This window comes from Oncorhynchus kisutch, linkage group LG1 (assembly GCF_002021735.2).
Source record: "Oncorhynchus kisutch isolate 150728-3 linkage group LG1, Okis_V2, whole genome shotgun sequence".
Classification (NCBI taxonomy): Eukaryota; Metazoa; Chordata; class Actinopteri; order Salmoniformes; family Salmonidae; genus Oncorhynchus; species Oncorhynchus kisutch.
The window spans coordinates 3,433,588-3,449,403 of record NC_034174.2 but is presented as its reverse complement, the minus strand read 5'-3'; the positions used below and the strand labels follow the sequence as shown (position 1 = coordinate 3,449,403).

The following is a 15,816-nucleotide window of genomic DNA, read 5'->3' as shown; positions in this document are numbered from 1 at the left end:
TAACCAGTCACTACCACTACTATAACCAGTCACTACCACCACTATAACCAGTCACCACCATTACTACAACCAGTCACTACCACTACTATAACCAGTCACTACCACTACTATAACCAGTCACTACCACTACTATAACCAGTCACTACCACTACTATAACCAGTCACTACCACCACCATAACCAGTCACTACCACTACTATAACCAGTCACTACCACCACCATAACCAGTCACTACCACTACTATAACCAGTCACTACCACTACTATAACCAGACACTACCACTACTATAACTATAACCAGTCACTATCACTACTATAACCAGTCACTACCACTACTATAACCAGACACTACCACTACTATAACCAGTCACTACCACCACCATAACCAGTCACTACCACTACTATAACCAGTCACTACCACCACCAAAACCAGTCACTACCACTACTATAACCAGTCACTACCACTACTATAACCAGTCACTACCACAACTATAACCAGTCACTACCACTACTATAACCAGTCACTACCACTACTATAACCAGTCACTACCACTACTATAACCAGTCACTACCACTACTATAACCAGTCACTACCACTACTATAACCAGTCACTACCACTACTATAACCAGACACTACCACTACTATAACTATAACCAGTCACTACCACTACTATAACCAGTCACTACCACTACTATAACCAGACACTACCACTACTATAACCAGTCACTACCACCACCATAACCAGTCACTACCACTACTATAACCAGTCACTACCACCACCAAAACCAGTCACTACCACTACTATAACCAGTCACTACCACTACTATAACCAGTCACTACCACAACTATAACCAGTCACTACCACTACTATAACCAGTCACTACCACTACTATAACCAGTCACTACCACTACTATAACCTGTCACTACCACTACTATAACTATAACCAGTCACTACCACTACTATAACTATAACCAGTCACTACCACTACTATAACTGTAACCAGTCACTAACACTACTATAACTATAACCAGTCACTACCACTACTATAACCAGTCACTACCACTACTATTACCAGTCACTACCACTACTATAACTATAACCAGTCACTACCACTACTATAACTATAACCAGTCACTACCACCACTATAACCATAACCAGTCACTACCACTACTATAACCAGTCACTACCACTACTATAACCATAACCAGCCACCACCATTACTATAACCAGTCACTACCACTACTATAACCAGTCACCACCACTACTACAACCAGTCACTACCACTACTACAACCAGTCAATACCACCACTATAACCAGTCACTACCACTACTATAACCAGTCACTGTCACCACCATTACTATAACCAGTCACTACCACCACTATAACCAGTCACTACCACTACTATAACTATAACCTGTCACTACCACTACTATAACTATAACCAGTCACTACCACTACTATAACTATAACCAGTCACTACCACTACTATAACTGTAACCAGTCACTAACACTACTATAACTATAACCAGTCACTACCACTACTATAACTATAACCAGTCACTACCACTACTATAACCATAACCAGTCACTACCACTACTATAACCAGTCACTACCACTACTATAACCATAACCAGCCACCACCATTACTATAACCAGTCACTACCACTACTATAACCAGTCACCACCACTACTACAACCAGTCACTACCACTACTACAACCAGTCAATACCACCACTATAACCAGTCACTACCACTACTATAACCAGTCACTGTCACCACCATTACTATAACCAGTCACTACCACCACTATAACCAGTCACCACCATTAGTACAACCAGTCACTACCACTACTATAACCAGTCACTACCACTACTATAACCAGTCACTACCACTACTATAACCAGTCACTACCACTACTATAACCAGTCACTACCACCACTATAACCAGTCACCACCATTACTACAACCAGTCACTACCACTACTATAACCAGTCACTACCACTACTATAACCAGTCACTACCACTACTATAACCAGTCACTACCACTACTATAACCAGTCACTACCACCACCATAACCAGTCACTACCACTACTATAACCAGTCACTACCACCACCATAACCAGTCACTACCACTACTATAACCAGTCACTACCACTACTATAACCAGACACTACCACTACTATAACTATAACCAGTCACTATCACTACTATAACCAGTCACTACCACTACTATAACCAGACACTACCACTACTATAACCAGTCACTACCACCACCATAACCAGTCACTACCACTACTATAACCAGTCACTACCACCACCAAAACCAGTCACTACCACTACTATAACCAGTCACTACCACTACTATAACCAGTCACTACCACAACTATAACCAGTCACTACCACTACTATAACCAGTCACTACCACTACTATAACCAGTCACTACCACTACTATAACCAGTCACTACCACTACTATAACCAGTCACTACCACTACTATAACCAGTCACTACCACTACTATAACCAGACACTACCACTACTATAACTATAACCAGTCACTACCACTACTATAACCAGTCACTACCACTACTATAACCAGACACTACCACTACTATAACCAGTCACTACCACCACCATAACCAGTCACTACCACTACTATAACCAGTCACTACCACCACCAAAACCAGTCACTACCACTACTATAACCAGTCACTACCACTACTATAACCAGTCACTACCACAACTATAACCAGTCACTACCACTACTATAACCAGTCACTACCACTACTATAACCAGTCACTACCACTACTATAACCTGTCACTACCACTACTATAACTATAACCAGTCACTACCACTACTATAACTATAACCAGTCACTACCACTACTATAACTGTAACCAGTCACTAACACTACTATAACTATAACCAGTCACTACCACTACTATAACCAGTCACTACCACTACTATTACCAGTCACTACCACTACTATAACTATAACCAGTCACTACCACTACTATAACTATAACCAGTCACTACCACCACTATAACCATAACCAGTCACTACCACTACTATAACCAGTCACTACCACTACTATAACCATAACCAGCCACCACCATTACTATAACCAGTCACTACCACTACTATAACCAGTCACCACCACTACTACAACCAGTCACTACCACTACTACAACCAGTCAATACCACCACTATAACCAGTCACTACCACTACTATAACCAGTCACTGTCACCACCATTACTATAACCAGTCACTACCACCACTATAACCAGTCACTACCACTACTATAACTATAACCTGTCACTACCACTACTATAACTATAACCAGTCACTACCACTACTATAACTATAACCAGTCACTACCACTACTATAACTGTAACCAGTCACTAACACTACTATAACTATAACCAGTCACTACCACTACTATAACTATAACCAGTCACTACCACTACTATAACCATAACCAGTCACTACCACTACTATAACCAGTCACTACCACTACTATAACCATAACCAGCCACCACCATTACTATAACCAGTCACTACCACTACTATAACCAGTCACCACCACTACTACAACCAGTCACTACCACTACTACAACCAGTCAATACCACCACTATAACCAGTCACTACCACTACTATAACCAGTCACTGTCACCACCATTACTATAACCAGTCACTACCACCACTATAACCAGTCACCACCATTAGTACAACCAGTCACTACCACTACTATAACCAGTCACTACCACTACTATAACCAGTCACTACCACTACTATAACCAGTCACTACCACTACTATAACCAGTCACTACCACCACTATAACCAGTCACCACCATTACTACAACCAGTCACTACCACTACTATAACCAGTCACTACCACTACTATAACCAGTCACTACCACTACTATAACCAGTCACTACCACTACTATAACCAGTCACTACCACTACTATAACCAGTCACTACCACCACCATAACCAGTCACTACCACTACTATAACCAGTCACTACCACCACCATAACCAGTCACTACCACTACTATAACCAGTCACTACCACTACTATAACCAGACACTACCACTACTATAACTATAACCAGTCACTACCACTACTATAACCAGTCACTACCACTACTATAACCAGACACTACCACTACTATAACCAGTCACTACCACCACCATAACCAGTCACTACCACTACTATAACCAGTCACTACCACCACCAAAACCAGTCACTACCACTACTATAACCAGTCACTACCACTACTATAACCAGTCACTACCACAACTATAACCAGTCACTACCACTACTATAACCAGTCACTACCACTACTATAACCAGTCACTACCACTACTATAACCAGTCACTACCACTACTATAACCAGTCACTAACATTACTAATTTAGTCACTACCACTACTATAACTTATTTCACAACCATAAATACTTTACATCAAGCAAGCAAGCATACCACATTTTCTACAGGAAAAGTATTGTTGTAGTTATAGATAAATATACAGACTGAACAAAAATATAAATTAAACATGCTGTTTTATTAGTTATTAGATCACAGAAATGTTCAATATGCACAAAAAGTCTCAAATTTCGTGCACAAATTAATTTACATCCCTGTTACTGAGCATTTCTCCTTTGCCAAGATAATCCATCCATCTGACAGGTGTGGAATATCTAGAAGCTGATTAAACAGCATGATCATTACACAGGTGCACCTTGTGCTGGGGACAATAAAAGGCTACTAGAAAATGTGAAGATGTGTCACACTACACAATGCCACAGATGTCTCAAGTTATGAGGGAGTTATGAGGAATGTCCACCAGAGCTGTTGCCAGAGAATTGTGTTAATTTCTCTACCAAAAGTCGCCTCCAACATCATTTTAGAGAAGTTGACGGTACGTGCAAAAGGCCTCACAACCGCAGACCACGTGTAACCACACCAGGCCAGGACCACCACATCCGGCTTATTCAACTGCGGGATCATCTGAGACCAGCCACCCGGACAGCTGATGAAACTGCGGGTTTGAACAACCAAAGAATTTCTGTACAAACTGTCAGAAGCTCATCTGTGTGCACGTCATCCTCACCAGGGTCTTAACCTGACTGCAGTTTGGCATTGTAACCAACTTCAATTGACAAATGCTCACCTTCTATGGCCAATGGCACGCTGGAGAAGTGTGCTCTTCACAGACTAATTTGTTTTCAACTGCACCAGGCAGATGGCAAACAGCGTGTGTGGCGTCGTGTGGGCGAGTGGAGTACCCCATGGTGGAGGTGGGGTTATGGGCAGGAATAACCCATGGACAATGAACACGATTGCATTTCATCAATGGGAATTTGAATCTTCTTTTGAAAACAGTACCTCAAAAAAATGCTCCTCCTCACCTCGACCCCCCCCCTCAAAAAAAAAAACATTATGCACGAAATAGATTTAAGAAATATTTGCTAAAAAAACTAAAAAGTAACACAATAAAATAACAAGGCCATTTGATTAATTGTTCAGCAGTCTTATGGCTTGGGGGTAGAATGTGCCGGGGTACAGGTTAGTCACTCCGGTACCTCTTGCCGTGCTGTAGCAGAGAGAACAGTCTATGACTTGGGTGACTGGAGTCTGACAATTTTTGGAGCGTTCCTCTGACTCCGCCTAGTATATAGGTCCTGGATGGCAGGAAGCTTGGCCCCAGTGATGTACTGGGCCGTACGCACTACCCTCTGATGCCGAGCAGTTGCCATACCAGGTGGTGATGCAACCGGTCAGGATGCTCTCGATGGTGCAGCTGCAGAACTTTGAGGATGTTGTTGTGCCCTCTTCACGACTGTCTTGGTGTGTTTGGACCATGATAGTTTGTTGGTGATGTGGACACCAAGGATCTAGAAGCTCTCAACCTGCTCCACTGCAGCCCTGTCGATGAGAATGGGGGTGTGCTCAGTCCACTTTTTCCTGTAGTCCACAATTATCTCCTTTGAGATGATTGTGGATTGAGATTGCATCATCTGTGGATCTGTTGGGACGGTATGCGAATTGGAGTGGGTCTAGGGTTTCCGGGATGATGGTGTTGATGTGAGCCATGACCAGAGTTTCAAAGCACTTCATGGCTACGGACGTGAGTGCTACGGGGTGGTAGTCATTTAGGCAGGTTACACTTTCTTGGCCACAGGGACTATGGTAGTCTGCTTGAAACAGGTTGGTATTACAGGTCAGGGAGAGATTGAAAATGTCAGTGAAGTCACTTGCCAGTTGGTCGGCACATGCTCTGAGTACACGTCCTGGTAATTAATCTGTCCCGCAGCCTTGGGATTGTTGACCTGTCTAAAGGCTTGCTCACATCGGCTACGGAGAGCATGATCACACATCTTCCGGAACAGCTGGTGCTCTCATGCATGCTTGAGTGTTGCTTGCCTCGAAGTGTGCGCAAAAGGCATTTAACTTGTCTGGTAGGTTCGCATCACATGGCAGCTCGCGGCTGGGTTTCCCTTTGTAGTCCGTAATAGTTTTCAAGCCCTGCCACATCTGATGAGCGTCAGAGCTGGTGTTGTAGGATTCAAACTTAGTTCTGTATTGGTGATTTGCCTGTTTGATGGTTAGTCTGAGGGCATAGCGGGATTTCTCATAAGTATCCGGATTTGTGTCCAGCTCCTTGAAAACAGCAGCACTAGTCTTTATCTCAGTGCGGATGTTGCCTGTAATACATGGCTTCTTGTTGGGATATATGCGTACGGTCACTGTGGGACGTCGTCGTCAATGCACTTATTGATTAAGTCAGTGACTGATGTGCTATACTCCTCAATGCCATTGGATGAATCCAAGAACATATTCCAGTCTGAGCAAGCAAAACAGTCCTGCAGCGTTGCATCCAGGTCATCTGACCACTTCCGTATTGAGTGAGTCACTGCATTGGTTTACGCTTGTAAGCAGGAATCAGGAGGATAGAATTGTGGTCAGGTTTGCCAAATGGAGGGCAAGGGAGAGCTTTGTATCCATCTCTGTAAATTATGTAATAAAACGGATTGAAGTTTCCCTGCATTAAAGTCCCCGGCCACTAGGAGCGCCACCTGGATGAGCATTTTCTTGTTTTCTTATGGCCTTATAGAGTTGGTTGAGTGCATTCATAGTGCCAGCATCAGTTTGTGGTGGTAAATAGACGGCTACGTAGAATATGGATGAAAACTGTCTGTGTAGATAGAGTACCTCATGAAAACTACCGAGCAATACATCGATGATACTTTAATATTATACATCTTCTGCCAATCTACCATTCCAGTGTTTAATTGCTATATTGTAAATACTTCACCACCATGGCCTATTTATTTCCTTAACTCACCTCATTTGCCCTCACTGTATATAGACTTTGTTTTCTTTGTTCTACTGTATTATTGACTGTATGTTTTGTTTATTCCATGTGTAACTCTGTGTTGTTGTATGTGTTGAATTGCTACACTTTATCTTGGCCAGGTCACAGTTGTAAATGAGAACTTGTTCTCAACTAGCCCACCTGGTTAAATAAAGGTGTTCTCAACTAGCCTACCTGGTTAAATAAAGGTGTTCTCAACTAGCCTACCTGGTTAAATAAAGGTGTTCTCAACTAGCCTACCTGGTTAAATAAAGGTGTTCTCAACTAGCCTACCTGGTTAAATAAAGGTGTTCTCAACTAGCCTACCTGGTTAAATAAAGGTGAAATAAAAAATAAAATAAATAATATACTTTTTTGACAAATAGACCCGACCCGTTTTCTTACCAGACGTAGCTGTTCTGTTCTGCCGATGAACGGAAAACCCAGCCAACTGTCTGTGTTGAATGGTAGAGGAAGGTTACCCACTTGCTGATGAATTCTCACAAGGCACCCACTGTATTTCCATCTTTTCTTCATGCGAATTATGGAGATTTGGACCTGGTCTCAGAGAAGCAGTATATCCTTCGTGTTGGACTCATTAAAGAAACAGTATTCTTCCAGTTCGAGGTGAGTATCCGCTATTCTGATATACAGAAGCTCTTTTCGGTCATAAGAGACCGTAGCAGCAACATTATGTACAAAATAAGTTACAAACAATGTGGAAAACCCCCCACAAAATAGCAGCCATCCCTTCCGGCACCATTATGATGTAAATGAATGTAAATGTAAGATACCGTGACGAGATTCTGAGGCCCACTGTCGTGCCATTCATCCACCGTTTTAGCATGATAATGCACAACCACATTTCACAAGGATCTGCACGGATCTGCACACAATTCTTGGAAGCTGAAAATGTCCTAGTTCTTCCATGGCCTGCATACTCAGACATGTCACCCATTGAGCATGTTTGGGGTGCTCTGTATTGACGAGTATGACAGCGCATTCGAGTTCCAGCCAATATACAGCAACTTCGCACAGCCATTGAAGAGGAGTGGGACAACATTCCACAGGACATAATCAACAGCCTGATCAACTCCATGCAAAGGAGATGTGTCGCGCTGCATGAGGCAAATGGTGGTCAAACCAGAAACTAACGGATTTCCTAATCCACGCTCCTAACTCTTTTTTTAAAAAGGTATTAGTGACCAACAGATGCATATCTGTATTCCCAGTCAAGTGAAATCCATAGATTAGGTACTAATACATTTATTTCAATTGACTGATATCCTTATTTGAACTGTAAAATCTTTGAAATTCTTGCATGTTGCATTTATATTTTCATCCAGTGTAGATAGTAAGGTCTAAACTTAAGGACACTTTGCCAGTCTCACATAGGACACGGTACATAGCCAAATAAGAGCGAGGAGACAGGGAGAGGATACCTCTGGTATTACTGAGACACAGCCAGAGGAGAGGATACCTCTGGTATTACTGAGACACAGCCAGAGGAGAGGATACCTCTGTTATTACTGAATCAGAGCCAGAGGAGAGGATACCTCTGGTATTACTGAGACACAGCCAGAGGAGAGGATACCTCTGGTATTACTGAGGGTAGAGATGTAGATCACTGCGGTAACAGCAAGATTCCACAGGAATGGGAGAGTCAATCAGGGAGAAAATACAATCTACCACCCTGCATACCCGCCTCCATCTCCCTCCTTTTCAGCGAGGGAAGGAGAGCAGCGGTGTGACATAGAGGAGACATAGATTAGTGCTGTGTGATATAGAGGAGACATTGATTAGGGATGTGTGACATAGAGGAGACATTGATTAGGGCTGTGTGACATAGAGGAGACATTGATTAGGGCTGTGTGACATAGAGGAGACATTGATTAGGGCTGTGTGACATAGAGGAGACATTGATTAGGGCTGTGTGATATAGCGGAGACATTGATTAGGGCTGTGTGATATAGAGGAGACATTGATTAGGTCTGTGTGATATAGAGGAGACATTGATTAGGGCTGTGTACATAGAGGAGACATTGATTAGGGCTGTGTGACATAGAGGAGACATTGATTAGGGCTGTGTGACATAGAGGATACATTGATTAGGGCTGTGTGACATAGAGGAGATATTGATTAGGGCTGTGTGACATAGAGGAGACATTGACTGGGCTGTGTGACATAGAGGAGACATTGATTAGGGCTGTGTGACATAGAGGATACATTGATTAGGGCTGTGTGACATAGAGGAGACATTGATTAGGGCTGTGTGACATAGAGGAGACATTGATTAGGGCTGTGTGATATAGAGGAGACATTGATTAGGGCTGTGTGACATAGAGGAGACATTGATTAGGGCTGTGTGATATAGAGGAGACATTGATTAGGGCTGTGTGACATAGAGGAGACATTGATTAGGGCTGTGTGACATAGAGGAGACATTGATTAGGGCTGTGTGACATAGAGGAGACATTGATTAGGGCTGTGTGACATAGAGGAGACATTGATTAGGGCTGTGTGACATAGAGGAGACATTGATTAGGGCTGTGTGATATAGAGGAGACATTGATTAGGGCTGTGTGACATAGAGGAGACATTGATTAGGGCTGTGTGACATAGAGGAGACATTGATTAGGGCTGTGTGACATAGAGGAGACATTGATTAGGGCTGTGTGACATAGAGGAGACATTGATTAGGGCTGTGTGACATAGAGGAGACATTGATTAGGGCTGTGTGACATAGAGGAGACATTGATTAGGGCTGTGTGACATAGAGGAGACATTGATTAGGGCTGTGTGACATAGAGGAGACATTGATTAGGGCTGTGTGACATAGAGGAGACATTGATTAGGGCTGTGTGACATAGAGGAGACATTGATTAGGGCTGTGTGACATAGAGGAGACATTGATTAGGGCTGTGTGACATAGAGGAGACATTGATTAGGGCTGTGTGCCGCAGTATTTCAGCTGAGCTGACAACTACAAAGCTATATATAGCACACCAGGATTCCCTTCCCCTCTTCACTTCTCCCCTAGTCTCCTCTTCAAAACCAACTGAGTTTTGCTGTGCTCTGCAATACACTAAACTGTATTCCCTGGCCATACAGATGTTCTAACAGCTTAGAAGATACAAAATACTGACATTTCCCAGGTGATGATGAGGACGCATGACATTTATCATGTCAGTTTAATGCAGTCAAATATTTTTCCCCAGGTGATTTTGAACCAGACGAGTGTGGCTGACTGCATCTGTTCACACACAAACACACACACACACACACAAACACACACAATAATGGTTTTGACTAGAGGTTATTGTTTTTTATGGAACGGTTTTGACAGGAGTTCCAGGTAGGTTGTGCCTACTAGAGAAAATATTGATTTCTCCTTTTTGTTTGGAAGGGAATGAATCCCGTCTCGTCTGTCAAGTCTACACCAAGACAAAGGACTCATGTAAAGGTCAGGATGGACATAAACCCTTAAAACATTGGAAATAACTTCAAAACAACTTTATTATTTTGTATGGGTTTGTATTACCAACATAAATGATCACACACATAATAATATAACAAACAACGAGCTCTGGTTTCTCAAGAAAAGTCCTTGGGCCTAAAAGAGTCCAGCCCGGTAAAGGAGTTCAGTGGACTCAAGTGACCTTAGTCACGCAATGTTTGTCCATTCATGAAGAGTAGCATAAACCCAGTCTCAATCACACAATCAAAAGAGACTGAGAGAGAGACTGAGACTGAGAGCGAGACTGAGAGACTGAGACTGAGACTGAGAGACAGAGAGAGAGAGAGAGAGAGAGAGAGAGAGAGGGAGAGAGGGAGAGAGACTGAGAGAGAGACTGAGAGAGAGACAGACTGAGAGAGAGACACGGACTGAGACAGAGAGAGAGAGAGAGAGAGAGAGAGAGGGAGAGAGAGACTGAGAGAGAGACTGAGAGAGAGACTGAGAGAGAGACTTGAATTGAATTGAATTGAGACTGAGCGAGAGACTGAGACTGAGAGAGAGACTGAGACTGAGACTGAGAGAGAGACTGAGACTGAGACTGAGAGAGAGACTGAGACTGAGAGAGAGACTGAGAGAGAGACTGAGACTGAGAGAGAGACAGAGAGAGACAGACTGAGAGAGAGACTGAGACTGAGAGAGAGACTGAGACTGAAAGAGAGACTGAGAGAGAGACTGAGACTGAGACTGAGAGAGACTGATACTGAGAGAGAGACAGACTGAGACTGAGAGACTGAGACTGAGACTGAGAGACTGAGACAGAGAGAGACTGAGAGAGACTGAGACTGAGAGAGAGACAGAGAGAGACTGAGACTGAGAGAGAGACTGAGACTGAGAGAGAGACTGAGACAGAGAGAGACTGAGACTGAGAGAGACTGAGACTGAGAGAGAGACTGAGACTGAGAGAGAGACTGAGACTGAGAGAGAGACTGAGACAGAGAGAGACTGAGACTCTAGGTCACACTGTGTGTAAATAACTCACTTGGCCATGTGATTGATAGATAGATAGATAGATAGATAGATAGATAGATAGATAGATAGATAGATAGATAGATAGATAGATAGATAGATAGATAGATAGATAGATAGATAGATAGATAGATAGATAGATAGATAGATAGATAGATAGATAGATAGATAGATAGATAGATAGATAGATAGATAGATAGATAGATAGATAGATAGATAGATAGATAGATAGATAGATAGATAGATAGATAGATAGATAGATAGATAGATAGATAGATAGATAGATAGATAGATAGATAGATAGATAGATAGATAGATAGATAGATAGATAGATAGATAGATAGATAGATAGATAGATAGGGGACTCACTTGGCCAGCTTGGTCTCTATGTGCTGTCGTGTCTCCTGTCTCTCCAGGTCTGAGCGAACAGGGAAGATGTTTCTGTCCTCCAGCTCCTGCTGACTGGGCCGGTTACGAAGCTTCACCGTTAACAACTCCTTACGCATCCGCCGCGGCAGGGTGCCTACACACACACACATTGTAACTCCATTGATAAAGACAGAAATTCTCAAAACTGCTAATGGCAGCCTTGTACCTAGCTGGTGGGGATTCCGGTGGGTACCCCACCCAGGCAGTGGCAGTGTTGGCAACACTGACTGCAGTAACACATGGGGAGGAGGTCACACTCGGACAATCAGAGAGAAGGCATATTATTGTGGCCCTGGTGGCACAAAATCAAAGGTCTGACTGCACGGAGATGCTTGGGAATATGGTCAATACGGTCAACACCCTTGTGGGTGTTTCAGGGAAAAGGTGTACATTTGATTCACCAAATTATATTTTTAAAGAGGAAGTAAAGTACTTTCAGAATATGTTTTCGTTTCAGTCTCCTCCATCTCCACTAACTGAAACTAATTGTATGGATTGTTTTCATGATAATAATGTAAAATTAACATCTGTACAGTAAGACTCATGTGAAGGCCAAATTACAGAGGAGGGACTTATTAATGCAATTAAAGCCTTTAAGGAAAACTCCAGGGCTGGATGGCATACCAGTTGAGGTATACCAAACCTTTTTGATATAATCAGAGGACCATTATTATCATGTTTTAACCACGCCTATATAAATGGTAGATTATCAGACACGCAACAAGAAGGTCTGATATCATTATTACTGAAACAGGACCCAAGTAGTATATATAAAGATCCAGTCCATTAAAAAAATTGGAGACCTCTTACACTTCACTCCTAGCAAAATGCTTGGCGTATAGAATTTAAAAAGTATTGTCAGATATTATTCATCCTAATAAGACAGGTTTTTTACATGGACGATACATTGGAGATAATATAAGACAAGTACTGGAAACAATAGAATACTATGAAATATCGGGGACACCAGGCCTGGTTTTCATAGCTGCTTTTGAAAAGGCTTTTGATAAAGTACGACTGGAGAGTATATATAAATGCCTAGAATATTTTAATTTTGGGCACTCTTATAAAATGGGTTAAAATTATGTATAGTAACCATAGGTGTAAAATAGTCAATAATGGCTACATCTCAAAAAGTTTTTAACTATCTAGAGGAGTAAAACAAGGTTGGCCACTATCAGCATATTTAAAAAATATATATATTTAACCTTTATTTAACCAGATAGGCTAGTTGAGAACAAGTTCTGATTTACAACTGCGACCTGGCCAAGATAAAGCATAGCAGTGTGAACAGACAACAACACAGAGTTACACATGGAGTAAACAATAAACAAGTCAATAACAGAGTAAGAAAAAAAGGGAAAAAAAGAGTCTATATACATTGTGTGCAAAAGGCATGAGGAGGTAGGCGAATAATTACAATTTAGAAGATTAACACTGGAGTGATAAATGATCAGATGGTCATGTGCAGGTAGAAATACTGGTGTGCAAAAGAGCAGAAAAGTAAATAAATAAAAACAGTATGGGGATGAGGTAGGTAAATTGGGTGGGCTATTTACCAATGGACTATGTACAGCTGCAGCGATCGGTTAGCTGCTCAGATAGCCAATGTTTAAAGTTGGTGAGGGAGATAAAAGTCTCCAACTTCAGCGATTTTTGCAATTCGTTCCAGTCACAGGCAGCAGAGAACTGGAACGAAAGGCGGACAAATGAGTGTTGGCTTTAGGGATGATCAGTGACATACACCTGCTGGAGCGCGTGCTACGGGTGGGTGTTGCCATCGTGACCAGTGAACTGAGATAAGGCGGAGCTTTACCTAGCATGGACTTGTAGATGACCTGGAGCCAGTGGGTCTGGCGACGAATATGTAGCAAGGGCCAGCTGACTAGAGCATACAGGTCGCAGTGGTATCAGGTGCTTTAGTAACAAAACGGATGGCACTGTGATAAACTGCATCCAGTTTGCTGAGTAGAGTATTGGTAGGATCGGTAGGATCGGTAGGATAGTCAGTTTTACTAGGGTAAATTTGGTGGCGTGAGTGAAGGAGGCTTTGTTTTGCGAAATAGAAAGCCGACTCTAGATTTGATTTTAGATTGGAGATGTTTGATATGAGTCTGGAAGGAGAGTTTACAGTCTAGCCAGACACCTAGGTACTTATAGATGTCCACATATTCTAGGTCGGAACCATCCAGGGTGGTGATGCTAGTCGGGCGGGCAGGTGCAGGCAGCGAACGGTTGAAAAGCATGCATTTGGTTTTATCAGCGTTTAAGAGCAGTTGGAGGCCACGGAAGGAGTGTTGTATGGCATTGAAGCTCGTTTGGAGGTTAGATAGCACAGTGTCCAAGGAAGTGCCAGAAGTATACAGAATGGTGTCGTCTGCATAGAGGTAGATCAGGGAATCGCCCGCAGCAAGAGCAACATCATTGACATATACAGAGGAAAGAGTCGGCCCGAGATTTGAACCCTGTGGCACCCCCATAGAGACTGCCAGAGGACCGGACAACATGCCCTCCGATTTGACACACTGAACTCTGTCTGCAAAGTAGTTGGTGAACCAGGCAAAGCAGTCATTAGAAAAACCGAGGCTACTGAGTCTGCCGATAAGAATATGGTGATTGACAGAGTCGAAAGCCTTGGCCAGGTCGATGAAGACGGCTGCACAGTACTGTCTTTTATCGATGGCAGTTATGATATTGTTTAGTACCTTGAGCGTGGCTGAGGTGCACCCGTGAATGGCTCGGAAACCAGATTGCACAGCGGAGAAGGTATGGTGGGATTCAAGATGGTCAGTGATCTGTTTGTTGACTTGGCTTTCGAAGACCTTAGATAGGCAGGGCAGGATGGATATAGGTCTGTAACCGTTTGGGTCCAGGGTGTCTCCCCCTTTGCAGAGAGGGATGACCGTGGCAGCCTTCCAATCCTTGGGGATCTCAGACGAAATGAAAGAGATGTTGAACAGGCTGGTAATAGGGGTTGCGACAATGGCGGCGGATAGTTTCAGAAATAGAGGGTCCAGATTGTCAAGCCCAGCTGATTTATACGGGTCCAGGTTTTGCAGCTCTTTCAGAACATCTGCTATCTGGATTTGGGTAAAGGAGAAGCTGGGGAGGCTTGGGCGAGTAGCTGTGGGGGGGGGGGGGGGGGGGGGGGCGGAGCTGTTGGCCGAGGTTGGAGTAGCCAGGAGGAAAGCATGGCCAGCCGTTGAGAAATGCTTGTTGAAGTTTTCGATTATCATGGATTTATCGGTGGTGACCGTGTTACCTAGCCTCAGTGCAGTGGGCAGCTGGGAGGAGGTGCTCTTGTTCTCCATGGACTTTACAGTGTCCATCCGCGTTAAAGCTACAGGATTCAAATTTCTGCTTGAAAAAGCTTGCCTTTGCTTTCCTGACTGACTGCGTGTATTGGTTCCTGGCTTCCCTGAACAGTTGCATATCGCGGGGACTATTCGATGCTATTGCAGTCCGCCACAGGATGTTTTTGTGCTGGTCGAGAGCAGTCAGGTCTGGAGTGAACCAAGGGCTATATCTGTTCT

At 43.1% G+C, this 15,816-nt stretch overlaps 1 protein-coding gene across 1 annotated transcript in view; it reads right to left on the bottom strand.

The window, feature by feature from the left end:
• Positions 1 to 15,816, bottom strand: part of LOC109886311 (phosphatase and actin regulator 3) — a 147,274-nt gene that overhangs the window by 70,325 nt on the left and 61,133 nt on the right. The window contains exon 8 of the mRNA XM_031790365.1: positions 12,224 to 12,377. Coding sequence (XP_031646225.1) covers positions 12,224 to 12,377 — 154 coding nt within the window. The remainder of the gene's footprint in view (positions 1 to 12,223; positions 12,378 to 15,816) is intronic.